Source organism: Molothrus aeneus, chromosome 12 (genome assembly GCF_037042795.1).
Source record: "Molothrus aeneus isolate 106 chromosome 12, BPBGC_Maene_1.0, whole genome shotgun sequence".
NCBI classification, from domain to species: domain Eukaryota; kingdom Metazoa; phylum Chordata; class Aves; order Passeriformes; family Icteridae; genus Molothrus; species Molothrus aeneus.
Window position 1 is genome coordinate 19310353 of NC_089657.1, and position 26444 is coordinate 19336796.

The following is a 26444-nucleotide window of genomic DNA, read 5'->3' on the forward strand; positions in this document are numbered from 1 at the left end:
CGCGGAACCTCCGTGCGCGGCGTGAGGAGCCGGGCGGGCCGGGCAGTGCGGCGGCACGATGAGCACGAAGCAGGTGACGTGCAGGTGAGCGCGGCCCGGCCGGGCCAGAGCCCCCAGAGCTCTCACGGCCCTCAGAGCTCTCACAGCCCGCACGGCCCCCACAGCCCTCAGGGCCGGCACAGCTCTGACGGCCCTCAGAGCCCTCACAGCCCTCGGGCTCCCCGCCTCCGCCCCTGCCCCGCGCCTTCCCAGCGCCTCGTTCCGCTCTCACGCCCCCCACGCTCCGCCCGGGCTCGGAGCCCTCACACCCCTCAAACACCGCTCCGGCCCCTGCCCCGCTCCTCACAGCCCTTCGCTCCGCTCTCCCCCGTTGAGGCCGGCCCGTGCCGAGCTGGGGGTCGTGGCTGCCCCCTTGTCCCCAGCCCTGCGCTGCCCCTGAGGCTGCCCGGGGAACAGGCGGGGTCAGCAGGGAAGGCTCCTCCAGGGCTCGTCGGGGAGTTTTGTTCATGAAGGGGCTCTGGGGTCCCGAGGGGCCGCCGGGCAGTGCCCATCCGTGGCGGTGGCCGTGGGGCGCTCTGTTCGGGGGCACGCTGGGCACAGACCGGGCACAGCTCGGGCTCGAGGGCTGGGAGGGCTTTGCCAGCCCCGCTGCTTCTGTACAAACAAACAAATCACAGCAAAGCCAAGCGTGGCGGCAGCGCCCGCCCTGAGTGAGCCGCGTCTCTCTCTCCGCAGGTATTTCTTGCAGGGCGTGTGTCGGGAGGGCAGCAAGTGCCTGTTCTCCCATGACCTGGCCACCAGCAAATCCTCCACCATCTGCAAGTACTACCAGAAGGGGCAGTGTGCCTACGGCTCCCGCTGCAGGTGAGCACCGTGCCTGGGCACCGCGGGGGCTCCTGGGCAGGTACAGAGAACGTGGGCAAGGAAATAATTTCTTAAATGTGAGTTTTGCCCGAGCCTAAAGCAGCTTTCACCTGCAGCGGTGCAGTTCTGCTCCGGCTCAGTGTCAGGGGTTGTTTTGCTCTGTAGGAATGGAGCTTTGGGTTTCAGGTGTGTTTCCCACCCCGTTCTTCAGTCAGAGCTGCAGGTGGAAGCTCCTGGTGCAGCCCCCTCCTGCTCGTCCCAGAGCTCAGTTTTAGTTCTGGGGACTTTCAGCTCTGCCTTGGGGCAGTGCCCTGCTCGTGTCCCCTGGGCTGGGGCAGGGCTGAGCAGTTCCACAGCTCTCCCTGCAGTCTGCAGGTTAAACCTCCCAGGGGAATGGCCTGGGGAGAACCAGGCATGGATTGATTCTCTGCCAGCTGAGGCTCCTGCAGCTCCCCTCAGTTCCCCTGCCTTGCCTGGTCTATGTGCCAGGCCCTGGCAGCAGTGCTGCCCTGGAGCTGCTGTGGCTGCCTGGGCTCCTGCAGGGCTCAGGGAGGGCCTGGCTGTGCTTCTCCTGCCACTGGGATGTGTGTCCAGCTCCAGACACAGCTGGGGAATGTTTCTGTTCCCTGAAAATATTGGAGATTTGGCTGTGTCCATGGAGCAGCCCCTTCAGTCCCCTGGCTGCTGCTGCAGTGTCCCCCCGGTTTCCCCCGGGCTGTGTCCCCCCGGTTTCCCCCGGGCTGTGTCCCCCCGGTTTCCCCCGGGCTGTGTCCCCCCGGTTTCCCCTGGGCTGTTTCCCCCGGGCTGTGTCCCCTCGGTCTGTCCGGGATCCCGTCCCCCCGGGTCAGCTGTGGGTTGGGTGTCTCGGTGCCAGTTCCCGGTGCCGTTTCCGTGCCGCAGGTATGACCACGTGAGGCTCCCTGCGGGCGGAGCCGCGGCCCCGCCGCCCCCCGCGGCCCCGGGCAGCCCCCGGGCGCCCCCCGAGCCCGGCCCCGGCGCCCCGCGCAGCAGGAGGGAGAAGAGGACGCTGGTGCTGCGGGACAGGAGTGAGTGGGAGCTGCTCTGCCAGCCCAGGGAGGGAGGGAGGGAGGTGCTGTCCCCGGTGCTTATCGGAGTTCCAAGGCCAGCCTGAGCTGTCCCTGGAGCCTCCCTCCGTGAGGTGACAGCTCCCCGGGGCAGGGAGGGCAGTGTTCTGTGTGGGGCATGTCAGGCTCTGCTCCTGGAGCTCTGTGAGCCCTCTCCCCAAGCCTGGGGAGGGCTCCGGGCTGGATGTTGGAAAGAGTTTTTTCATGGAGGGGTTGGTCAGGGATTGGGAGGGAGTTCTCATCCCTGGAGGTGTCCAGGTGTCCACTTCAGTCAGGGGGCTTCAGTAAGAACTGATGTATCCTTTCTCTAGAGTTTAGTATAGTTTACTATAGCATTTCTTTTAATATAATATCATAAAATAACAAATCAACCTTCTGAGAACATGGAGTCACATTCTCGTCTCCCATCTCATCCTGGGGGACCTCAAACACGCCCAGGGCTGGGCTGGGAGAGCTGCCTGCAGGAGCAGCAGGGTGCCCTGGCTGTCCCTTGCTGCACTTCCCTTCATCCCACAGCCCTGCATGGCAGCTCTGGCCACTCAGCCCTCTCTGCTCCTGTGCTCAGTGGGCACAGTGGGCTCTGGAGCAGCTGGCACCTGGCAGAGCTCTGCCCCTTGTGGAAATGCTTCATTTCCTGCTGACACTGGAGTGCTCCCATGTGCCAGTGTCCTGGTGTCCCCAGTGTCCTGGTGTCCCCAGTGTCCTGGTGTCCCAGTGCTGAGCAGCAGACACACAATCTTTACAGCAGCCCGTGGCATGAGCTGATGGAGCAGCTGTTATCCCTGCAGTGCCCACTGCAGTGAGGGGCTTCTGCAAGAACTGCCATGTTTTCCTATGGATGTGCTCAATGATGGGATTTCTCCCTCAGTTCCAGCTTGCTCCAGGTCATTGTCCCACTAACCACACTTTACCTGCCTCAGTAAGTGCCTTTATCTTCTAGCTCCACAAAAAATGGGTTCCACACATGTTCCCCCTCAGAGAGAATTTAAAACATCCAATCAGGGAAGTTTCCTTCTTTGAGCATCTCTCGAGTTACAAACAGGCTCAAGGAAAGGTGGGGAATATTTTCAGTCTTCTACCAAAACAGACTTTTCTGCACAACTTTCACTGCAAATGTCATTGAAGGGACCATCAGCTCCTTGCATTTCAAAAGGCTGAGACATCTTAATTTGTGGTTTTGGCTTCCTGCTGCACTCCCAGGACAGAGTTTGTCTCTGCCCATGGGAGGAATGTGCAAACTTTTGCTCAAGTGCAGAAACCAACACAAGCCCTGGGTGTCCTGAACTGAGTAATTGCAAGTGGAGCTGCCCCAGAGTTCAGTGAGGTGTCTGTGGGTGCCTGAGGTGACAGATGCCCTTGTCTGGGGAGGATCCTCACTGCTGGGGCAGGCCTGAGGAGGCTCCCAGTGTGGGGAGGGCTGTGTCCAGGGCTGTCCCGGGCTGCTTGGTCACACCTGATGCTCCCGGAGGTTTTGTCCAGCGCTGGTGTTGCTGTGGTTTCCAGCGGGTTTGTGCAGAGCACAGCTGCACAGACCCTGCCCTGCTCAGCAGGCAGCCTGGGAGCCCCGCCATGCACGAGCAGAGGGGGCTCGGGGATGGGCCCGCCCGGGGAGGGAGCGCTGACCCCGCGGGTTAACCCTGCGCTCGCTGTGCTTGTCCCGCAGAGCTGTGCGGCTCCAGCCGGGAGCAGGCGGCGCCCGGGGCCGTGCCGGGCTGCCCCGAGCCCGGCGATGCCGATGCCGAGGAGGCCAAGCCGCACTCGTACCTCGAGGCCATCTGCAGCGGCCTGGAGGAGGCGGCGCCCGCCGGCTCCCCCTGCAGCCCGGCCCAGCAGCTGTGTCCCTACGCCGCCGCCGGCGCCTGCCACTTCGGGGAGCGCTGCCTCTACCTGCACGGGCAGCTCTGCGAGATCTGCGGCCTCCAGGTGCTGCACCCCTTCGACCAGGAGCAGAGGAAAGCCCACGAGATGGTAAAGGGGGAGCTGGGGCAGCTCAGGGCAGGGCTGGGGCTGGCTGCTCTCAACCTTGGAGTGGGATGAGTACAGCATTAGGAAGAACAGCAGGGAGGTGGAAAGTGTTGTAATGTAGGGGTCTAGGCCATATCTCATGTTGGAAATTGTAGGATTTTCTTGGTTTGGAAAGACAGGAGTCTGCTAAGGAAGGCAGGATCTTCCCCTGAAATGGAGAATGTAAACCCTCCCCACCCCTCCAAATTGCTATAAATTTTAAATTAAGGGGCTGTCAGGCAAAAATATGGGAGCAGGAAATAACAGTTCTTTAATAGGGAAGAAAAAAAAATAAAATGATAAAGTAAACAATGCAGCACACTACAACAACACTGCCAGAGTCAGAACCCAGCCTGACACCCTGTGGGTCAGGGTGTTGGTGGCAGTCCAACTGGGAATGTGGCTCAGCCCTCCTGCAGTGTCAGGGCTGGTTCTGCTGGAGCAAGGGGGTCCTGTAGAGAAGGATGGATTCTGCCTCTGAAGATCCAGGGGAAGGAGAGGCAGCTGCTGTTCCTCTGGGGAATCCCGTGGAGAAGCCGTGCTGGTGTCTCAAAACCCTCAGGATTCTATCTGGGTAGCAATGCTTGGCTCCTCCCTCTGGGCTCACATCTCCCAATGGATGTTACAGTTCTTATCAGCCATGCAGGGACATTCAGTAGCTGTTATCAGCAATGTCCCCTCCCAGGCAGGTGTGAATGTGGTCACTCAGAGAGAGAGATAAGGCAAACTGCCCACTTGGCAAAGGTAACCAGCCACAGAGATGGTAATGGAAAACATCCTGCATTGCAATCTTCAGCAGGGATAGATCATGATATGAGCAGTGCAATGGGGAAGGAGGTGAGGGAGTAGGAGTCTGTTTTTAGGCTGATGGGGATTTGGAAGTTTATAATGAATTTTCATTCTCAGAAGGAGGTGAGGCTTTCTGTTCCAGAGTGGATGGAGATTGCTATTGGGATTAGGCTGATTAGGAAGGAGGTTTTGTGTTTGTGATTGTGTTGGGGGTGTTCTTGAGGTTCTTGGATAGAAGAGGAAATGGGATGGGGGTGGAGAGGGCTGCTGGGGTTAAGAGTATGAATGTGTTTAGGACTAGTGAGAGGTCCAGCTCAACGTGGGGCTTCTCCCACAGAGCTCCTCCTGTACTGCTGGTCTGGAGAATGGTGCTGGGCCAGCTCAAGCCTCTGGAGCTGAGCTGGCTGCAGGCAGCAGCTTGTGGGTTTTGCCTGGCACTGCCCTGCTGCCTTCTCCCACTGCAGCTCTCCCAAGGGAAGGGCTGTGGGAGGCTCTGCCTGAGGCACCAGCTCACCCTGCAGTGCTGTGGCTGTGGGAATGGCTTCTGGACTGTCACTGCTGGGCTGAGAAGTGCTGGAGGAAAGCTGAAATAAGAGACTAATTCCTCACCTGGGTAAAAATTAGCATCTGGTGAATGAATGTGGCCTTAATTATAGTCAGAGCAGCACCTTGAGTGTGGCACCTATTCTGTGAGATGCTTCTGGGGGGTGTTTGAAGCACCAAATAATTCAGTACCTGTTCTCTGACAGAGATGCAGAAAGGGGTGAGTGAAGCACCCTGGCATCTTTATCTGTGACAGCTGGGAGAGCACTGAGGGCTGAAATACATGATTGAATTTAATGTTCTTTAAATTAAACTGTGCCTGTGCCAGGTAGGAGTGGTGCCCTCAGTGAGTGCTCCATGCTCTCCAGAGGGGCTGGGTGTACCAGGCTGGCACTTGGTGCCCTCACTGAGTGCTCCCTGCTCTCCAGAGGGGCTGGGTGTGCCAGGCTGGCAGTGGTGCCCTCAGTGAGTGCTCCCTGCTCTCCAGAGGGGCTGGGTGTGCCAGGCTGGCAGTGGTGCCCTCAGTGAGTGCCCCATGCTCTCCAGAGGGGCTGGGTGTGCCAGGCTGGCAGTGGTGCCCTCAGTGAGTGCTCCCTGCTGTCCCAGAGGGAGCTGGGTGTGCCAGGCTGGCAGTGGTGCCCTCAGTGAGTGCCCCATGCTCTCCAGAGGGGCTGGGTGTGCCAGGCTGGCACTTGGTGCCCTCAGTGAGTGCTCCCTGCTCTCCAGAGGAGCTGGGTGTGCCCTCTGTCCCTCACAGTGCCCTGTCCCCTGGCAGATGTGCATGGCAACCTTTGAGCACGACATGGAGAGGGCCTTTGCCATCCAGGCCAGCCAGGACAAGGTGTGCAGCATCTGCATGGAGGTGGTCTATGAGAAGGCCTCAGCCTCGGAGAGGAGGTTTGGGATCCTGTCCAACTGCACCCACACCTACTGCCTGTCCTGCATCCGCCAGTGGAGGTGTGCCAAGCAGTTTGAGAACCCCATCATCAAGTGAGTGCTGCACCTGCCTGGGGGCTGAGCTGCTCACACACGGGGGCTGGAGCTGCAGAGCTCAGCAGAGCCTGCCCCAGCTCTGCCAGGCCCAGGGCTGTCACCGTGGTGCTGGCTGCAAAGTCCCTTCACCAGGGATTCTTCTCCTGGCAAGCTGAGAGGCCTCAGAAAAGAATGCAAGCAATAATTATCTGATTGTTTGGGAATGTGGGCTGGAGATCATTTCCCAACAGGTGCATCTTTGATTGGTTCCATGTGGATTGTTTTTAATTAATGACCAATCACAGCCAGCTGTGTGGGACTCTCTGAGGCAGTCAGGAGCTTTCATTATCATACTTTTCCAGCCTTCTGAGGTATCCTTTCTCTAGAGTTTAGTATGGTTTTATAATATAATGTAATATCAGCCTTCTGAGAGCATGGAGTCACATTCTCAGCTCAGACACCCCCAGGGCTGGGCTGGGAGAGCTGCCTGCAGGAGCAGCAGGGTGCCCTGGGTGCCCCTTGCTGCACTTCCCTTCATCCCACAGCCCTGCATGGCAGCTCTGGCCACTCAGCCCTCTCTGCTCCTGTGCTCAGTGGGCACAGTGGGCTCTGGAGCAGCTGGCACCTGGCAGAGCTCTGCCCCTTGTGGAAATGCTTCATTTCCTGCTGACACTGGAGTGCTCCATGTGCCAGTGTCCTGGTGTCCCCAGTGTCCTGGTGTCCCCAGTGTCCTGGTGTCCCCAGTGTCCTGGTGTCCCAGTGCTGAGCAGCAGACACACAATCTTTACAGCAGCCCGTGGCATGAGCTGATGGAGCAGCTGTTATCCCTGCAGTGCCCACTGCAGTGAGGGGCTTCTGCAAGAACTGCCATGTTTTCCTATGGATGTGCTCAATGATGGGATTTCTCCCTCAGTTCCAGCTTGCTCCAGGTCATTGTCCCACTAACCACACTTTACCTGCCTCAGTAAGTGCCTTTATCTTCTAGCTCCACAAAAAATGGGTTCCACACATGTTCCCCCTCAGAGAGAATTTAAAACATCCAATCAGGGAAGTTTCCTTCTTTGAGCATCTCTCGAGTTACAAACAGGCTCAAGGAAAGGTGGGCAATATTTTCAGTCTTCTACCAAAACAGACTTTTCTGCACAACTTTCACTGCAAATGTCATTGAAGGGACCATCAGCTCCTTGCATTTCAAAAGGCTGAGACATCTTAATTTGTGGTTTTGGCTTCCTGCTGCACTCCCAGGACAGAGTTTGTCTCTGCCCATGGGAGGAATGTGCAAACTTTTGCTCAAGTGCAGAAACCAACACAAGCCCTGGGTGTCCTGAACTGAGTAATTGCAAGTGGAGCTGCCCCAGAGTTCAGTGAGGTGTCTGTGGGTGCCTGAGGTGACAGATGCCCTTGTCTGGGGAGGATCCTCACTGCTGGGGCAGGCCTGAGGAGGCTCCCAGTGTGGGGAGGCAGCAGAGCATCTCTGTTTGTCCTGTTCCTCCAGGTCCTGCCCCGAGTGCCGCGTCATCTCCGAGTTTGTCATCCCCAGCGTGTACTGGGTGGAAGAGCAGGAGAAGAAGAATGAGCTGATTGAAGCTTTCAAGCAGGGAGTGGGGTAAGTTCAGCAGCCACCCACACCCCTCACGTTGTTTTTTAGTTGCTCTAAGACTCAGTCAATTGCTGAGCCTTTCTTTTTAAACTTAATGGAATTACAGACCCCTCTGCAGAGAGCTCCTCATCTCTGCTCACACTTTGCTTCACTCTGTGCCTGTGCAATTGTAGGTCAGACACTCAGAATGTCGAAAATGCTCAGAAATGTTGAAGCTCCTTCAGCTCCCTTGCCAAAACTGCCTTTGTGTGGATCCCTCAGCCACCACTGCTGGTGCCTGAGGGAGGGAAAATGGAAGAACATTGCTGCTCTCAGCTCAGTGGCTGTGTTAGCAGAGCATCACTGGGGCTGTGGGCACTGAGCTGCACCTCCTGCCCTTCCAGCTGAAGGCAATAACCTCTCTCTTGTGATTCCCTCAGGAAAAAGCCCTGCAAGTACTTTGAGCAAGGCAAAGGGACGTGTCCCTTTGGGGGGAAGTGTCTGTACCTGCACGCCTACCCCGACGGCACCCGCGCCGAGCCCGAGAAACCCAGGAAGCAGCTGAGCTCCGAGGGCACTGTCAGGGTAAGGAGAGCCCTGCAGCCCCTCCTGCAGCCCCAGCTGTGCTGCTGCCAGTGCTTCCTGCCATGCAGGACAGGTACAAAAAGCCCCTCAGTGTTCCTTGGGCAAGGGTTTGTCCTTGGAGACAGGGAGTGTCTCTCATTATGCCTGGATTTTACCAAATTTCTCCAGTTATGAGCCAAATGGGTATTTCTGACCAGTATAAACTGGCTCACAGACTGACTGATGTGGAGACATGGTACTGTGTGAACTTTGGAGCAGAGTTTGTTAGTTGTGCATGATTCTTGCCTCAGGCAGAAGGGAGCTCACCCCTTAGGCTGTCTGAGGGGCTTTGTGCCATGCTGTCCAGTACTCTGGGGCTTGGCCAGAGTTACTGTCTTAAGCACAGCTGAAGTTGGGGAAGCTTTGGTTCATTTTCTTCTTAGTGTGCTGAAGACAGATAATAATCCTACTAAACTTTGGCTGCATCTGTAAAGAGCAAAAGAAGTGCTTCTGATTATGTTTTTGTGACCAGTCCAAACCTTTCCTCACAGGGATTCTGCCCCTAAAGCTTTCACCCACAGTTCTGACAGCTCTCCCTGTGCTGGCACTCAGGGCAGCTGAAAGGACAAAACCTCAGGAGGTGGTGCTGGCTGTGCCCCAGCTGTGTCCCCTCCCCTGGCACACTGAGCCTGGCTGTCACCAGAGCTCACAGCCACCTCTGGGGCTGGTTTGAATGGGGAGGTGCCAGCCCAGGCCAGGGCTGTGGGGGTGTTCACAGGGGTCTTAGGATGAGAGAAGAGATGAGAATCTTGACTCCATCTTTCAGAAGGCTGATTTATTATTTTATGATATATTTTATATTAAAAGAAAATTAAATACTAAAACTATACTAAAAGAAGAAAGGATTTTATCAGAAGGCTAGCAAGGAAAGGAATGGAATGATAATAAAATCTTGTGACTGCTCACAGCCTCTACACAGGTGGGGCTGCCATTGGTCATCAAGTAAAAACAATTTCACGTGCTGGGTAAACAATTCTCCAGATCACATTCCAAAGCAGCAAAACATGGAGAAGCTGAAGCTTCCCAGTGTCTCAGGAGGAAAGATCCTGAAGGATCTTCTGGATCCAGAAGGATTTTTCCTCAAATGTGTCCGTGCCCCAGGGGTGCTCAGGCTGCTCTGTCTCTCCTGCAGTTCTTCAACTCCGTGCGCCTGTGGGATTTCATCGAGGACAGGGAGAGCCGCAGCGCGCCCGACGCCGAGGTGACGGAGCTGGGGGAGCTCTTCATGCACCTCTCTGGGGCTGAGGAGGAGCCCAGCGAGCACCCAGAGCTCCTCTGAGCCCCCAGTGCTGCTGCCTCCCAGCCATGCTTTTATCTCTCCAGCACAGGTAGAACAAAACGTGCCCTGCTGGTTACTTGTGCAGTCCTGGTCAAGTTTTCAGATAGTTTTTATATGGCAACAACAACAACAAAAACTAAAATATATTTAAAAGAAAAAAATAATTGGCTGCATGGAAAAAAATCCCTTAATCCCAGGAGGGTTTTCTCCCTCTCTGGCCTGACATCTGCTGTCTTGTGAGCTGAGTGGTAGTGTAAATACAGGTCCAGTGAAAGCTTCAGCTGGTAAAAACTGTTGCTAATTAGAGTTTGGGTGCTTTGGGGTTTTTTTCTCCACTAAATCAGCTAAATGTAAAACTACAAAACCCACTGGGAATAATGGGCAGTGTAGGGTTTTCTCCTTAAGAAGGAGCTGGTAATGATGCCTGAGGTAGTAGCTGGAGTTCACAGAGGCTGGTGGATTCTCTGGGCAGGCCTGGCTCCCCAGGTGCTCCCAGCCCTGTTTTGCACTAATTACAGTGTAATGAGCCTGTTTCACAGCAATCCCAGTGTAATCAGCCTGTTTCACCCTAATCCCAGTGTAATCAGCCTGTTTCACAGCAATCCCAGTGCTCAGAGGCAGCAGTGGCTCCTGCTGCCCAGGCAATGCAGCTGCACAGATTCCTGCACTCCCTGGAGCTGCAGCAGAGGGGAGTGAGGTGTTCTCAGAGCCTCCACTCCCCTTTGCCCCAGCAAGGCCCAGGAGGGCTGAGGGATTCATGCACATCTCTGCTGAGGTAACAGAACTGGTACTGAATTCTGGCTTTGTTACAAATGTGATTTCTGTTGGTGTGGCAAAGGCAGTTTGATTGTGAAATCTGGGAGCAGAAGTTAATTCTGCCAAATCAACTGTTCTAACTTGGAATTCAAACCAACAATTCAGTGAGCACTGCAGTGGCTGCTGAGTAACAACAGCATGGACACAGCTGAGCAGGAGCTGTCACTGACTCAGCCCCTGGAACATCACTGGGCACTGTCTGCAAACACCAACAGAGATGTGGGGTTTGTTTTACAGCACCTGGGTTGCAATGGAAGGCAGGTGTGTAACTGGTTTGGTTGTTATCTATAGCAACATAAAAGCATAAAAATAATACTTAAAATGTGTAAGAAAGAAAGGCCAAGGGCAGGAAGGTTTGTAATCAGTGATTGATCACAGCCTTGAGCCACCAGGGGTGGGAAATGATGAAGCAAAAAGTGTTCAGAGAGACCTGGGCACACAGGGCCAGCCTGGGGGTGGCAGCAGGCTCTGGGTCCCTGCTGGGAGGGAGCAGCAGGAACCTCAGCCTGGGATTCTTGGCACCAGAGCAGTGATCCAGGATGATCCATTCAGCTGCTGTTGGCATTGCTGCCTCAGCAGCTCCTCCCCTCTGCTCCCAGCTGGGAATTGAACCCCCCATCATTTCCCCCCTGCAGGTGATTCTGGGCAGTGCTCACTGCACAGCCAGCTCTGCCCTTGCAGTGGCTGTAACATCATCAATTCCCTCCCTTGGGAAAACTGGCCCAGCAAGGGGCTGAAGTCCCATCAGTGCAATTGGGCAGCACTAATTACAAAGCAGAAGATGAATTATCCCTGAGAGGGGATGTCACACACCCACAGCAATGGGTCAAGGACATCCAAACACCCCTTGTACCCCAGAATACATCCCCAGCCCTCACCCTCCCACTCAAGCTCATCTCCATCTGCTCCTGCACATGTATTTTTCCCCCCCCCAGAAAGAAATAGTCAGGAATACATAAAAAAAAAAAAAAAAATCAATGGAGAGGATGTTCTTTACCCTAAACAGGACATTCCTGATTTACTTTGCACCAAGAAGCCATGAGGGATAGTCTGAAATTAAAACCATGACTTGTTTTTCCAAGCTACCAGGGACTTGCCATGTCTGAGTTTCTAAGTTCTTCACTCAGCACCTTTCATTGAACTGGACATCAGTGCTGGTTAAAATAAACCTATTTATCCAAAATCCTTCATTTTTTCAAGAGACACATGATCTGGTTTAAAAATCACAGCTTAATGGTTTCTTTTGGGAAATCAGAGTTAAAGTAAAAGCAGCTTACCTCTTGTGGGTGCTTTCCTTCCATGTTTTAAGCTTGTTATAATGAAGTGACAATTAGAGAGAAATAATGTTTAGAGAGAGTTGCAGTCCAAATCCAATCATATTGTTAAAAACCATGCAGAACTATCTGGAGACTTCAAGTCTCAGTTTGCTGTTCAAGAAGCAAAGCTCACAGGCACTCTCAGTTATCATCACCCAGGCACTCACATCCTGCCCTTGGCCTGTTCCAGAACATTCTGAGGATGAGCTGGAGCTGGTGCCTGGCTCTGGCTCTCCCTTTCACAGGAGCTCTGTGGGTGCTGCTGCAGAGCAGAGGCTGCAGGGGCTCCTGGGGCATTCCAGGGACTGTCCCAGTTCCCAGCAAAGGCAGCAGCTCTGCCCAGAGCTTTGGGGTGCAGAGGGCACAGCCAGCCCTGGCCCCACTCCCTGACCCTCAGTAAGGCAAAATCCCAAATGGGCTCCCATTTGTGCCCTAGTAACCACATTTCACCAACTGCTCTTGGAAAAAATCCATTTTTAGATTCACCCACCTGTTGCTGTCCTCCATGGAGTTCAGCCCACACAAAAACCTCCCTTGCACCTCAGTAAAGAGAAAATGGAGCCCAAGTGGGGCAGGGCAGGGGGCGTCCAAAGCTGCTGCTGCTCAAAGATCACTACAGTACAGAAACTGCCTTGGCATGTGACTGGAAATGGAGAGGGGGTTTTATCAAGTGTGTTTTTACTTGCACTGCTGTTATTTATCAGTTACTTTTTAAAAACTATTCAGAATGTCATTTCTTGAGTTTCCAAATGTCCCACTCAGAACTGTGGCTGACTACATTAAAATGATGACATTGAATCTTAAACCTAAAATTTAATTTATTTTATTAAAATAAGATAATCAGAGGAACCTTGGCTTACAATAAATGCATTTTCTCAGGAGCAATAAAAACAAAATTAAAACCCAAATCAACAAGAAAAACTGTATATGCTCAGTTTCCTCTTGCTAGTGCATCTCTTGGACAACAGCTCCTGCTGGATGCAGCCTCTGCAGGAGGGGGAACATCCTCAATCCTCTGCAGGAGGGGGGACACCCCCAATCCTCATTCTCTGCAGGAGGGGGAACACCCCCAATCCTCATTCTCTGCAGGAGGGGGAACATCCTCAATCCTCAGCCTCTGCAGGAGGGGGGACACCCCCAATCCTCAGCCTCTGCAGGAGGGGGGACATCCCCAATCCTCTGCAGGAGGGGGAACATCCCCAATCCTCAGCCTCTGCAGGAGGGGGGACACCCCCAATCCTCTGCAGGAGGGGGGACATCCCCAATCCTCATTCTCTGCAGGAGGGGGACACCCCCAATCCTCTGCAGGAGGGGGAACATCCTCAATCCTCTGCAGGAGGGGGGACACCCCCAATCCTCATTCTCTGCAGGAGGGGGACACCCCCAGCCTCTGGCAGCCCAGCCCTCCTCACCCACCCTGCCTGGGCTGCAGCACAGCAGGTCCATAGTACCAAAGGCAGCTGGGAGGCTTCTCAAGATGACCAAAGCAGGACTGGCTCACCTCCTTCTCTGAGCAGGACAATTCACGACAGATTCCATCCTTTTGCAAGAGTTTTTCTTCTATGTGCAAAACTATTGCAAAACTATTTTGTGTTGAATTAGCATTTGAACTTATTTCATTGGCTTGGTGAAGCTCTTAGGCAGGAGCTGATTTCCAGAGTTATTTCCTCTTCCCACTCCAGGCACAACTCCCCAGGGTGAGGTGACACTTGGCACGGGGCAGTCAGAGCACCAGAACATCAGCTGTCCTCAGAGCCCCCTCACTCACTGAGCCCAGAGCAAACCCAGCCAGAGCCACTGCCAAACTAACAGCCATCGCTTCTGGGAAGGGGAAAATAAGGCTCAAGTGCATCTATTAAAAAAATAGTAATAGATCTCTTGATTTGTAGTCTGTTACCTCTCCCAGAACAAGAGATGGTAGCAAAGGCAATGAGGAGCTGTGTCCCTGCAGGCTGAGAACTGCACGAATCCAGAGCAGCTTCGTGGTGGGATGGGACACAGAGGGTCCTGCTGGAGGAGCCTGGACACCAGGCAGGGAGGCAGAGCTCGAGTTCCCCCTGCAGCTCCAGCCAGGAGCAGGGCAGAGCACTCAGAGCACGGGCAGCCTGCTGGAGCCAGGGCAGAGCGCTCAGAGCACTCAGAAGAGCCTGCTGAAGCCAGGGCAGAGCACTCAGAAGAGCCTGCTGGAGCCAGGGCAGGGTGCTCAGAACACGGGCAGCCTGCTGGAGGTCAGCGTGCACGAGTTGATGTCCTCGGTGTGGGCGGCGCGGTGCAGGGACGGCTCCGAGGCGCTGCGGTTGATCTTGGGCAGAGAGTGCTGCAGCAGCTCGATGGAGGACAGGATCTGGGGGAAAGAGCAGCTCTGAGAGGCTGTGGGGCCTGCAGCTCCCTCTGCTTCCATTCAAACCTTCATTCATTCATTTATCCATTTATCCATTCGTTCACTCAGTCCTTATCCAGTTTTATGTTAAGTTTTATGTTAATGCTCCGTGGGGCACTGAGATCAGAGCTGGAGGAAGCCAACTCTGCCCACTGTGCACTGTCAGTGCTGTGAGGGCCTCAGGGGGTGCCAGAGGCTGGAGGGTGCTTTTCATCAGTTCACAGATAATTAGGAGCAATTAATGAGCGTCTAAACCACCCTCCAGCAGAGTAACAGGGAAGGAACGGCATCTTCTGCCTGACAGTTAAAAAGAACTTCCTAAACAATGCTTGACTGCAACAGCAAGAAGTTGTTTTTCCAAAATTGCTGATGTTTAATTAATTAATTACTCATAATTAATGAGTATAAGAAAGTACCTTCTCCATCCCCATAGTGACAGGAAAAGGCAAAGCATCCCTTGTAGAAATACCAAAAATTGCTCCACGAGTTTACATCCCCCAGTGGATTTTGTTTCCTTGTTCAGAGTTGTGAGGAAGGAAAGGAGCAGTGGCCCCTCATTTCCCTCAACTCTGAAATGAAATGTATACCCAGAGATAGATTTCACTTTTCTGGAGTGAGAGGGGTTTGGTTTGTCTCAGGTGCTGACAGCCCAGCACAGCCTCAGGTTGTGTTCCATGGACTCCAGGAACTGTCAGTCCAACCACAGCACTGCCCAGAGCTGCATTACCAACAAACACAGGACCAGGGCAAGGCTGCACTGGCTGTTAGCCAGAATTTCCATCTGAGCAGGTCCTGTGTGCCCCAATGGCTGCTCACAAAGCCCTCAGGGCCCTGGCAGCACACCCCACTCACCTGTGGGAACAGAGGTCGTTCTTCCCTGACTTTCTTCAGACAATCTGCTACCAGCCTCTTCATGGCCTTGGGGCAGTTCTTGTACAGCTTGCTGAGGTCTGGGGAAGCATAGCCCCTGCCAACCATGAAAATGATCTGCAAAACAGCCACCCACACAAGCAGGTTACACAGGGGGCTCACTGCTGGGCAGCTGTGGTGCCCCCAAGGTGAGGAACCCCAGTCCCACAGGGCACCAACACTGCCCTGCAGGCTGGGCTGCCCAACAGCACACACCAAACACGAGTATTCAATACTCCAAGGCTGGACAATTGTTACTGGGGTTTTTCCCTTGGTAAAAAGCACCAAATCCAATCTTCCTGATGTAGCAGCAGCATATTGCACACCAAAATGGGACTTTCCCATAACTGCAAATGTATAAACCAGTATTTTACTGGGCAGCAGAAGCTGTAAGCTGGGAATAAATTAACAGGGCGCTTCAAATGTTTATTACCAAGGAATTTTTTCCTTTGAGTACCCGCACTGTCAATATTGAGGGATCTCTCAGCTCCACATTCACTGCTGACACCAGGCAGGCTGGCAGCACCACCTCAGCTGGGCTGCATTTGTATTTACCCTGCATTCCCCAGGCCAGGGGATGTGCCATGGGCAGAATGAGCTGGGCTGCCCCCGAGGGCTCCTACCTGGTCTCTGTTGTTGATGTGGGAGTAGGGCAGCTCCCCTGTCATCAGCTCATACAGCACTATTCCATAGGAGTAGACATCTGACTGGAAGCTGAAGGGGTTGCTGTCCTGCATCCGGATCACCTCGGGGGCCTGCAGGGAACAAAGCAGCCACAACAGCACCAAGCCAAGAGAGAGGATTTGGGAGCACACACAGCGAGCTCAGCTGGGAATCAGTCAGCAAAGGGCACCCCAAAGCTTGCATGAGTTTGCCTAAAGCTCTGGAGGAGTTCAGGCTACTCCTATCTTATTAAAAATATCAATACAGCACACCAAAAAATCAATCCTTTACTTGAACAAGCATGTTGCCATTGGAAAAAATATTAATATTTGGATTTGCAACATTTACTGACTCCTGTTACACCTTACACAGAACTGAGCCTGAGTTTCACCAGCAGTTCTTAAACTGCTATCAAGGTTAAAAGGGAAAATACAAAACTCTCATCTCTTGTAAACTGCTACCAAAACCTGGTCAGGAAATGTGAAAGCCAAACACAAACCAGCACATATTGAACAGATCAGGGAAGAAATGCAGGAACATTTGAACATTTTTCATATTTCCTGGTTTAACATACCCCCAAAGCTTGATGAGTTTACCTAAGGCTCTGGAGAAGTTCAGGCTACTCCTATCTTATTAAAAATATCAGTACAGTTCAGAGCACACCAAAAAATCAATCCTTTGCTTGAACAAGCATGTTGCCATTGGAAAAAATATTAATATTTGGATATTTGCAACATTTGGATATTTGCAACCTTGGTAGCAAGGTTAAAAGGGAAAATACAAAACTCTCATCTCTTGTAAATTGATACCAAAATTTGGTCAGGAAATGTGAAAGCCAAACACAAACCAGCACATATTGAACAGATCAGGGAAGAAATGCAGGAACATTTGAACATATTTGCAAATTATGAAGCTTCTTAAAACAAACACTGTCAGATGGCTGAGCAAAACAAGGTGTGAACCACCAGAACTTCCCCACTGGCTGAGATCTTTTCTCCCTCCTGAAGAATTCCCTCAGAATTATTAAGCAAAGCACTAAAGTACAACAGCATAAAAACCATGATAAGGGACCACAGGAGCTTCCAAGGAAACAGAACCAACCTCCCCTCCTGTGACAGCTCAGCAAGGATGGGCTACACATGACTAAAATAAATGAAATGGTTTTGAAAAGCCTGCAATGAGCAAATATGCAGGGTTTTTTTTTTCCCCAAGGTCTGTTTCATGTACACAAATACATTGCATGCCATTAGGTAAGTTAGTTTTGAACCCTTTTACGGAAAGTTTTTCAAAATGTGACTTTTTGTATCATTTTTTTACAGAAAAGAACATTTCTGCTTCTGGAACTCAGTTTCAGGTGATGTGTGTATTTTCCAGAGCACAAAGCAGCCTTAGCCAAGCATCCTGACATTTTTAACACACATTCCCAGATTTACTGGCAGCCCTAAATATTTAAAATAACTCCCAAGCCCCAGTGGAGAGTCCACGGGTGCCTGGTGCCTACTTTGCACAATTCATCCCCAATTGTAACCTGTCCTACAGCTGAACAAAAGCCCCAGAGGCCTGGCAGAAGTGAGTGAGTGCTGAGGGGGCAGTGCAGAGGGAACTCTGCAAAGCAGGGATGCTGTGCTCACCATCCACAGGATGGAGCCCGTGGGCTGCTCCACCTGCTGGGATCCACTCCACCTGGACTTGACAGTTGCCAGGCCAAAGTCTCCTATTTTCACTGTCAGGCCTTCATGAAGAAATATATCTGTAGGTTTGTTAAAGAAACTGCACAAAACTGAGTCAACAGTTCTGTATTTTCTGACCTGAGTGTCAAGTGCTGCCTGTTTTACTGAAACCTGCTGGGAGCTGTATGGGAAACAAAGGAAAAGGGGTTTGAAATTAACATTTAACACTAAACCAGAGCAGATGTTCAGCAGCATTTGTAGATTTATCTTTATGGTGAGCTAGGACAGAAATCAACAGTTCATTACCACCCATGGCTGCAGCTCCTTAAATAACTGAGAAAAAGAAAGAGCCCAGAGGTCTCACAACTCAGAAAAGAAAATTCAGAAAGAAACAATTACAAGGAGAAGTAAATGTAAAAATAAAATCTATTTCCATGAAGTTCTCTGGCAGATCTCCTGAGGTTTAACTATGATTTTAACTGCAAATACACCCACACTATTTATAATTATCTCCTTCATGGATCTGTCACTGATATCAGCACCTTCTTTGCTGGGGTTATTTTAAGAAGTGATCATTTATTGATTTGACTTAGGAATGCTGCAAGTTCAAGAAGATAATTCAGAAATAGAAATGAGAAAGAGTCAGTCATGTTTGTATGTCAGGAGCAGAGCTAACTTAATTCACAAAAATGATCATCATTACTAGGAATCACAAATTTCTGACCTCCTATACAATAAAATAATTGGGGTTTTTTTGTTTAACTGGAAAGGGAATCCACTGACATTCTGGAACTACTGAACTTGGCAGATTTTTTATGATGGCATTTGCCAAAACATCCTGGTCACATGTGATGGAAGGAAGCCCCAGTTCCCATCTCCAAGGATGTTCTGGTAATTGCAAAACCAGGCATTTCAAAGGTGCAAGAAATCAGCTCCCACCATTTTCACTCCAGATGTGTTACTGAATCTATATTTTTGCACGAAATAGAATAGTAAAAGGCTGCCTTTCCTTGAGTTTAAAGGAAGACTTTTGGCTTCCTTTCTGCCAGTTATGTGAGGAGTTCTCAATATACTAAAAATACCCAAGAGACAGAAACAAACCCACGTGTGCACACAGATGAACAGGCACACACAGCTCCCACCAAGGGGGAGAGCAGCATGTGGGTCCCAGAGCACTGAATAAACCTCATTTCAGTAAAATAACAGACTCCTGAGCACAACTGCAGCACATCTTTATCCCAAGTGTGGCAAACAAGCACAGATGTCCTGTGGAAATCCCTGCTAGCTCATCAACAGGGATTGCCCATTAGTAGTTATATATATCAATCTATTTTAAATAGGTGGTGCAAGCCCCACAGAAAGCAAGCTCCCCATGCCCAAGAAATCCCTCCCAGCAGAGGATGGAGACTCAGGAAGGAAGGATACTGTTGGATTTCATGTCTCTGTGGATGATGTTCTTGGCATGTAAATAGCTGTGAAGGGAAAAGCACAGCAGCCATTAGCAGGGCTGCTCACAATCAGCATTTTCATTCCCCCCAGACACTTTGTTCAGTTTATTACACACCCAACCCCTGCTGGCTTTCCACAAGTCTACTCTGGGAACAAAGAAATGGAGCTGTGCTCAGTGCAGGGAAGAAATGCCAGGAAGGAGTGGCACAAATTCCATTAACCCTTCACCAAAGGGAGAATGGATTCAGGGGTGCTGGGTGCTCATCCTTCACCAGAGGCACAGGGAGGATGGATTCAGGGGTGCTGGGTGCTCATCCTTCACCAGAGGCACAGGGAGGATGGATTTAGGGGTGCTGGGTGCTCATCCTTCACCAGAGGCACAGAGAGGATGGATTTAGGGGTGCTGGGTGCTCATCCTTCACCAGAGGCACAGGGAGGATGGATTTAGGGGTGCTGGGTGCTCATCCTTCACCAGAGGCACAGGGAGGATGGATTCAGGGGTGCTGGGTGCTCATCCTTCACCAGAGGCACAGGGAGGATGGATTAACCCTGGAAAACTGGGGCTGTCCTCACAGCCATGAGCTCTGTGCCCTGTGCTGGGGCTGACTGCTCCAAATGGACATTTCACCCTGGCCAGCTCCTGGATTGTGGCTGCTCCAAATGGACATTTCACCCTGGCCAGCTCCTGGATCTGTTCCAAACGGACATTTCACCCTGGCCAGCTCCTGGATCTGTTCCAAACGGACATTTCACCCTGGCCAGCTCCTGGATCTGTTCCAAACGGACATTTCACCCTGGCCAGCTCCTGGATCTGTTCCAAATGGACATTTCACCCTGGCCAGCTCCTGGAGAGTGGCTGCAAACCTGGGCCCTGAGCTCCAAGGAATGAGCTATGGCAGCAGCAGCTGCTCCTGTGCTCCCAGCATCAGAACCAGGGCTGAGAGCAGGGAGCTGGAAATGCTTCCAGAACCATCTGGGTGAGTCCTGGGGAACAGAGCAGCCACCCCTGATCCCACAGAGCATCAATCAGTGTGTCAGACACTGCAGGGTTACATTGACACGGGGGAGGAAAAGCCCCCTCATCCTGAATTTACAACAGCATTGCATCTGCTGCACTACAGCAGAGCTCAGGCTGGAGAAGCAGATAAAATAGCTGATAAAATGAGGCAGGGAGGGGCGGGGAAGGGGCGGGGGAGGGGCGGGGGAGGGGCAGGGGAGGGGCAGGAAGAGGGAGGGCACTCACTCCATGCCCTGGGCGGTCTGGCGGGCGATGTCGATGAGCTGGAACATCTGGAACTTGGTCTCCTGCACGTGCAGGTGTTTGTAGAGGCTGCTGCCCTCACACCACTGGGTGACAATGGCCAGGTTGTCCTTGGTCATGTAGCCCATGAAGAGCAGGATGTTCACGTGCCGGGTCTTCCTGACAGAGGAGCACCAAGAGAAATCAGGGGCTGCACCAAAAGTGCTCCCCAGGGCTGCTCCAAAGGCACTCCTGGCTGAATGCATCTCATCTCTGCAATCCCAGGCCGGTGTGGCAGTGAAATTTGGGCTCACAAATCATTAAAATACACCACAGTTGCCATTTTCTGTTTTTCAGCTGGTCTTTTGCTCTTTAGTTACAATACTCCCTTTTAGTTATTTGAAATCAACATTTAAGAATTTGACATCAACAAGCAACAGTCACACTTGCAAGTGGGGTTAGAAGTTACTGGAATGGCAGAAAACACCCTGGAAGCTGGGAAAAATCCCAGCTTTAGGTGGAAGGCTGAATGCCAAGGGAAACCAAAGATAGCTGCAAACCCTAAAGGAATTATCAGATGAGGAGATGGTTTGTTATGTATCTACTTGGTTCATTTTCAGGAGTAACATCACACACACTAAAACACCTGAGGATCTGAAAGCAGAGAACAATTACACTGATCAGTGCATGTGTTTAGGGAAAATAATGATTATGGTGCCATTTGAAGAGGAACAGTTCAAGTGTTGTCTGGTGGTGAGAATTAGGGCAGAATTCATTAATCCCCACCTTCACTGCCCAGTGTGGGCTGAGCAATGTTAAGAGCCCACAAAAATATTCTGAACTAGGACTGTCTCTTTTATTCTTCTCTGGAAATCTGCTTTTGGTGCCTATCACACACAGAACATTGGGCCAGAAGGCTGCAGGGAGGCAAATGCAGCAGCTGGAATATCAGAATTTAGCAGTGGAACTCCAACTCACCTCAGGACAGCCACTTCATTCCTGAAAGCCTGGAACTGTTCTGGGGTTGGGTCTACAACCTTTAGGATCTTCACTGCTACATCCCCTGGAAATAAAATGACAACAAAAGTTACTGAAGATGCAGCTTTCCTCTCCTCCTCAAAGTAACAAAAATAAACAATGCAATTCAAATTCCTCATCTGAACCTCTACTGAAGGGTCAAGATTTCCCTGCAGACAAATTCCTGTGGTGTCAAGCAATTCATTGAGTTGAATTTCAGTCTAATGGAAAAAGCCATTAATTAATTATTCCCACACCTCCCTTCTATTTTTTAGGGCTATGTTGAGGTAGAATCCATTTTGCAGGACATATGTATACACACCTTTGTGGTTTGATTAGCAAATTTAAATATTGAAGTGTTTATATATAAACTTCATTTGAGCACATCAGAAAACCCAACAGCTCTCCTTCATGCAGAATTTCTTTACTTCTTTAATTCTTGGTACTTGAAGAGGTGTGAATGTTCTACTAAAATAAATTGTAATATGAATTTATGTTTTATTACAAGATCTGACTGAACTAATTTTCCTCTTGATTTCTGTGTCCCATTACAAATAAATTGTAATATGAATTTATGTTTTATTACAAGATCTGACTGAACTAATTTTCCTCTTGATTTCTGTGTCCCATTCAGTTCCATAATGAAAATCAGAAACTGTTCATGACTTTTAGTGTAACAATAGTGCTTCCCTTGCTGCTGACAGCATCTGGGCCTTGAGACATGCAAGTATTTACTCATTAAAAACAGAGGGCAGCAGGTGAGTTTCCAGATTTGTTTTGTTAGGGTTTTTTTTTCTAACAATAATGCCATTTAAATTAGAGCATGGAAAGGTTTTTGTGTGTTTCTGTTCAAAATCACAAGCCATGAATTTAGAAACAAATTCTGCAGCTTTGCAGGGTGCCTGTTTTCAAAATATCCCCACTACCTACAGATCAAACTCTCACATTCATTATTTTTTCATTGAAAAAACTCCACAATTTATTTATGCTGATTTCCTTTCCATCCCACCTTGAAATGAAGCATGCTAATTAAACCACAAAGGTTTGAAGAGAAGCTAAATATAACTGAACAGCAGGCTGTGGAATTGCCCAGCTAACAGAAAACAAACCCTTTCAGAAAGCAAACTGGTGTGGAGCATGGGAGTGAAGAGATCAGAGCAGTGAGAATGGAGAGGCACTTGTGAGACTGAGGGTTGGGGTCTGTGCTTTGCTGGAACCCCAGGGCTGCTCTCACACAGCAGATCCTGATTCTGCCTGGGCCTTGGGAGAAGGATGAGCACCCAGCACCCCTAAATCCATCGTGCCTCTGGTGAAGGATGAGCACCCAGCACCCCTAAATCCATTGTGCCTCTGGTGAAGGATGAGCACCCAGCACCCCTAAATCCATTGTGCCTTTGGTGAAGGATGAGCACCCAGCACCCCTAAATCCATTGTGCCTTTGGTGAAGGATGAGCACCCAGCACCCCTAAATCCATTGTGCCTCTGGTGGCAGATGAGCACCCAGCACCCCTAAATCCATTGTCCCTTGGGTGAAGGATGAGCACCCAGCACCCCAAGATCCATTTCCCCTGTGCCTTTGGAGGCAGCTGAGCACCCAGAACCCCTAAATCCCTTTTCCCTTTGGAGGCAGCTGAGCACCCAGCACTCCTAAACCCATTCTCCCTGTGCCCTTGGTGAAGGATGAGCACCCAGCACGAGTAAATCCATTCTCCCTATGCCTTTGGTGGCAGATGAGCATCCAGCAGCAATAAATCCATTTTCCCTGTGCCTCTGGTGAAGAATGAGCACCCAGCACCCCTAAATCCATTCTCCCTTGGGTGAAGGATGAGCACTCAGCACCCCTAAATCCATTCTCCCTTGGGTGAAGGATGAGCACCCAGCACCCCTAAATCCCTTTTCCCTTTGGAGGCAGATGAGCACCCAGCACCCCTAAATCCCTTTTCCCTCTGGAGGCAGCTGGGCACCCAGCACCCCAAGCTCCATGTTGCCCAGCTCCAGACTCACCGTGCCACTTGCCCTTGTAAACTGTCCCAAAAGAGCCTGAGCCTATCCTGGTGGACAGCATCACTTCACTGGCTTCTATTTCCCAGTAATAACTGGAGTCTCTCTGGCCACGAGGCCTCTGCAACAACAATTCACAGAAAGGTCATTTTTAATCACCTGTATTATACACACACAAATCAATTCAATAATTTCCCCCTGAAACCTCGAGGGGTTGGTCCTGCAGTTTGGATTTTTGTTTTTCTCCTCAGTTTGGGAGGGTGGTGGGAGTTTTCAGCAAAAAACCCAAATAAAAAAAATCACCCCCTTTTTCTTGGATGCCTTGAACTGTTTATCATGAAGATCTGCACTAGAAAATTAAACCCTAATCTGAGATCCTAAAAGGAACATATATTTTATGATCAATTATTTAAAAACATCTGAAATATTTAAGAAAATGCTTTCTTCAAAGGCACAATACTAAAATTCTGGAACTCTTAAATGGAATAAGCCAAACAGATGAGAGCAAAATTCCCAAATGTCTAAGTGAGGAAAAACTGTGAATCCCACTGAGCAACTCTGTTTTCCTTGTGAAAGCTTAGAAGCCTTCAAAAATTTCAAGATATTATCAATTATTATTCTAACTCTTCTTTCTTTCCCCCACCCCTAAGTTTAAATCAAACCTTTGAGGGAAAAGCTGCATTTTGTAAATTTGTTTTTCCCTGAGATATTTGACTGTCCAAGGGAAATGAAGGCATTGGCAATATCCCCTTTCTATGGAAACAACACAGTTCAAACAGTGCTAATGAAGCCAATTTGAAATAAATTAAAACTAGATCAAAAGGATGCAACCTCTAAAGATTTAAAAGGCAATCCTTGGGCCTGCACTGACAATGTCACACCACTGGCTGAAATTCATTTGCAACCCAGAACACTTTGTTCTGAGCATTTAGAATCCAAGGCATCAGTGCCATCATTCCCCAATTAATGACAATAAATTGTTCCTGTACACACAGTGCAGGGCAAGCCAAGATCACCTGCACCCTTCAGTGCAGAAATTCATCCCAGCACAGTGCAAACTCATTTGTGAATTAAAGCAAACATCACCATACTCACAATTTTGTTTTTTTCTTGTGTGTTAGATGCAGGGGCTCTCTCTCTTTGGGCTGGGACTGGGGTTTTAGGCTGAGACCAGCCAGTTGGGCTCATATTGTTAGGACTTCCAGACAGAGCAGAGGGTGAGGCTTTAAGACAGAAATACAAGAAAACAGTTGATGAACAAGAGAACAACCAAATCAAACCATATTAGAAAATGTTCAATTTTGAAAGCATACCTGATTCACTATGGCTTCGAATTGCATCCTGCAACAGAGGAAATGGAGAATAAAGTTAATAAAGGAACAAGGAGCACACAAAGGAACAAGCAGGGCTGGTGTGGAAATTGCTGGGCCAGTTTTAGTGCAATAGAGCACTGGCCAGCAGCTCCAGGATTGGGGATCTGCTCATCACACCAATCCTGCAGGAAACCCATGCAACTGGTGAGTTCTGCCAACACAGGGAAGAGGCTCACAGCATACTGAAAGGACTGCTACCAAAAAGGAAAAGGGCACAAAACAAGACCCAGCAGCAGCAACACCGTCTGCGCTCCCCCTGCACTTCATGCTCGTGTTCCAGGTGTGGACAGAGCTCCTGGCATGGCCCCAGGGCACAACCCCCAAACAGCTCCTGGGGTAAAGCAGGACTTTGAACCCCCCCAAATATTCCACCTCAACACCCAGTGTGAAATAGCTGCACACAGCACCTCAACCCCCAAAACAGGCTACACAAGTGCCCCTACACAAAGCCCTCTCCTTTTCCAAGCACATTCCCACAGGGAATCTGGCATTTGAGCAGTGTTTCCCACAGGTCACCAGGACAGTGCCACAAGTGTCACCTCATGCCACGGGCACAACACAACTCTACAGCCATGCACAAGAGAGAACTAAGCTCTGACAAACAGCACTGCACAGCTTTTCTCACCTGCCTTTTGCATTATCCCAAAGTACAAACAGGAAAGGGAAAATATCCAGGGACTGTGTGAGTACAAAGCAAGAACATGCACTACAGAGAGATTAAACACTGTCAAAGTTAACAGAAGTCAATGCAAATTCTCTAACTAATTAGTAGAATAATAAATGTAAGACTTCATAGGAGGACAGAACAAGCCCACATTGCACTCCACAGTTTCAAATTAAGATTATCCTTAGCAAAGGTTCAGTTATAAAATACATTGTTTTAGCTAATTAGTTGCATTCACCCAGGCTGGATAAGTACAGCATTCTTGCAGATTGCCACTGCTCCACACCTGAGTGGATTAAAATCTGCATGAACAACCAATGAAGAACTCCTCCATTTACTAATTTTGTTTATTTTAAGGATGATAAAACCTTTCAGAATCCAAATCACAAGTGATTGGTTTTGTACATCAGCCTGAGAATGTAACTGCTTTCAAGGAAGCTGGCAAAGGATGACTAAAGAATTCAAATTGTTTCTCATACTTATCTATGTGGAGTTCTTACTTTGAAAAAGTATTTTGGAGCTTCAATCCTGATGTGAATATTTGTTTATTTGCTTCTGATTTCAACAGCAAACAAACCAAACCCCTGTTCTTACAACACAAGTAACACCATCCCCAGTGCTGTAGTCTGTCAGCTTTACTTTGATGGGAAATAAAAACAGTCCAAGTTGTTCTTCATCTCAGGGCTTTGGATGGGTACAGCCAATAAAAACCACTTCCAGAGGGAAAAGCCACACAATGGATGTGTTTTGAGAGGGTTTTGTTTAAAGGCTGTGAGACCCAATGCATTCTAATCCAAGCCTATTCCCATCCAGAGGAGGATGAATTCAGCCAGATCAACTGAACATGAAGCTCTTTATCAATTTGCCCCTTCCAATTAACAGCCCCAATATTTGAGTATAAACATGCTGGCAAGATTCTCATCAGATCAGGTCCAGATTCAACACTTCAGGTGGACACTGCCATGGCTTACAAGTTACAGCAATGCTGTTAATGACAAGAAAACAGAAGGCACCAAGGAAATACCTACTCTTCCCCTCAAACAAAAGCGTCTGCACCAGGAGCTGGGAGAAGCATTCAGGCTGTTATTCTAGGCCAACACAGTAAGAGATAAAAGAAAAGAACAGAGGAAGTATAAAAAAATATTTCTAAAAATCCAATCTTAGGCTAAATGAAAGAAAAAGTAACCTAATTTGCTTGATAAATGAT

At 50.2% G+C, this 26444-nt stretch overlaps 2 protein-coding genes across 7 annotated transcripts in view; one reads left to right on the plus strand and one right to left on the minus strand.

The window, feature by feature from the left end:
- Nucleotides 1-8: 8 nt before the first annotated feature.
- MKRN2 (makorin ring finger protein 2) lies at nucleotides 9-12797 on the plus strand. The gene is made up of 8 exons (XM_066558141.1): nucleotides 9-84; nucleotides 736-864; nucleotides 1765-1910; nucleotides 3613-3917; nucleotides 6061-6275; nucleotides 7753-7863; nucleotides 8277-8421; nucleotides 9593-12797. Exons 1-8 carry the CDS (start codon nucleotides 59-61, stop codon nucleotides 9737-9739), a joined length of 1224 nt encoding a protein of 407 aa, XP_066414238.1. The 5' UTR covers nucleotides 9-58; the 3' UTR covers nucleotides 9740-12797.
- RAF1 (Raf-1 proto-oncogene, serine/threonine kinase) overlaps nucleotides 12679-26444 on the minus strand; it is a 40861-nt gene continuing 27095 nt past the window's right edge. For 3 of the 6 annotated variants that reach the window (XM_066558139.1, XM_066558140.1, XM_066558138.1), the window contains 10 exons: nucleotides 24514-24541; nucleotides 24296-24423; nucleotides 23204-23321; nucleotides 21161-21245; nucleotides 20186-20362; nucleotides 18919-18965; nucleotides 17455-17573; nucleotides 15784-15915; nucleotides 15104-15238; nucleotides 12679-14215 (listed from right to left, as the gene is read on the minus strand). In XM_066558139.1, coding sequence (XP_066414236.1) covers nucleotides 14075-14215; nucleotides 15104-15238; nucleotides 15784-15915; nucleotides 17455-17573; nucleotides 18919-18965; nucleotides 20186-20362; nucleotides 21161-21245; nucleotides 23204-23321; nucleotides 24296-24423; nucleotides 24514-24541 — 1110 coding nt within the window. In that variant the 3' untranslated portion in view covers nucleotides 12679-14074. The remainder of the gene's footprint in view (nucleotides 14216-15103; nucleotides 15239-15783; nucleotides 15916-17454; nucleotides 17574-18918; nucleotides 18966-20185; nucleotides 20363-21160; nucleotides 21246-23203; nucleotides 23322-24295; nucleotides 24424-24513; nucleotides 24542-26444) is intronic. The other 3 variants (XR_010784393.1, XR_010784392.1, XR_010784391.1) reach the window with 3 other exon arrangements.

Coding starts and splice junctions, on each gene's coding strand:
- MKRN2 (XM_066558141.1), top strand. CDS start 59: ATGAGCACGAAGCAGGTGACGTGCAG. Junction 1,911..3,612: donor GCTGGTGCTGCGGGACAGGA/GTGAGTGGGAGC, acceptor CTTGTCCCGCAG/AGCTGTGCGGCTCCAGCCGG. Junction 6,276..7,752: donor TTTGAGAACCCCATCATCAA/GTGAGTGCTGCA, acceptor CTGTTCCTCCAG/GTCCTGCCCCGAGTGCCGCG.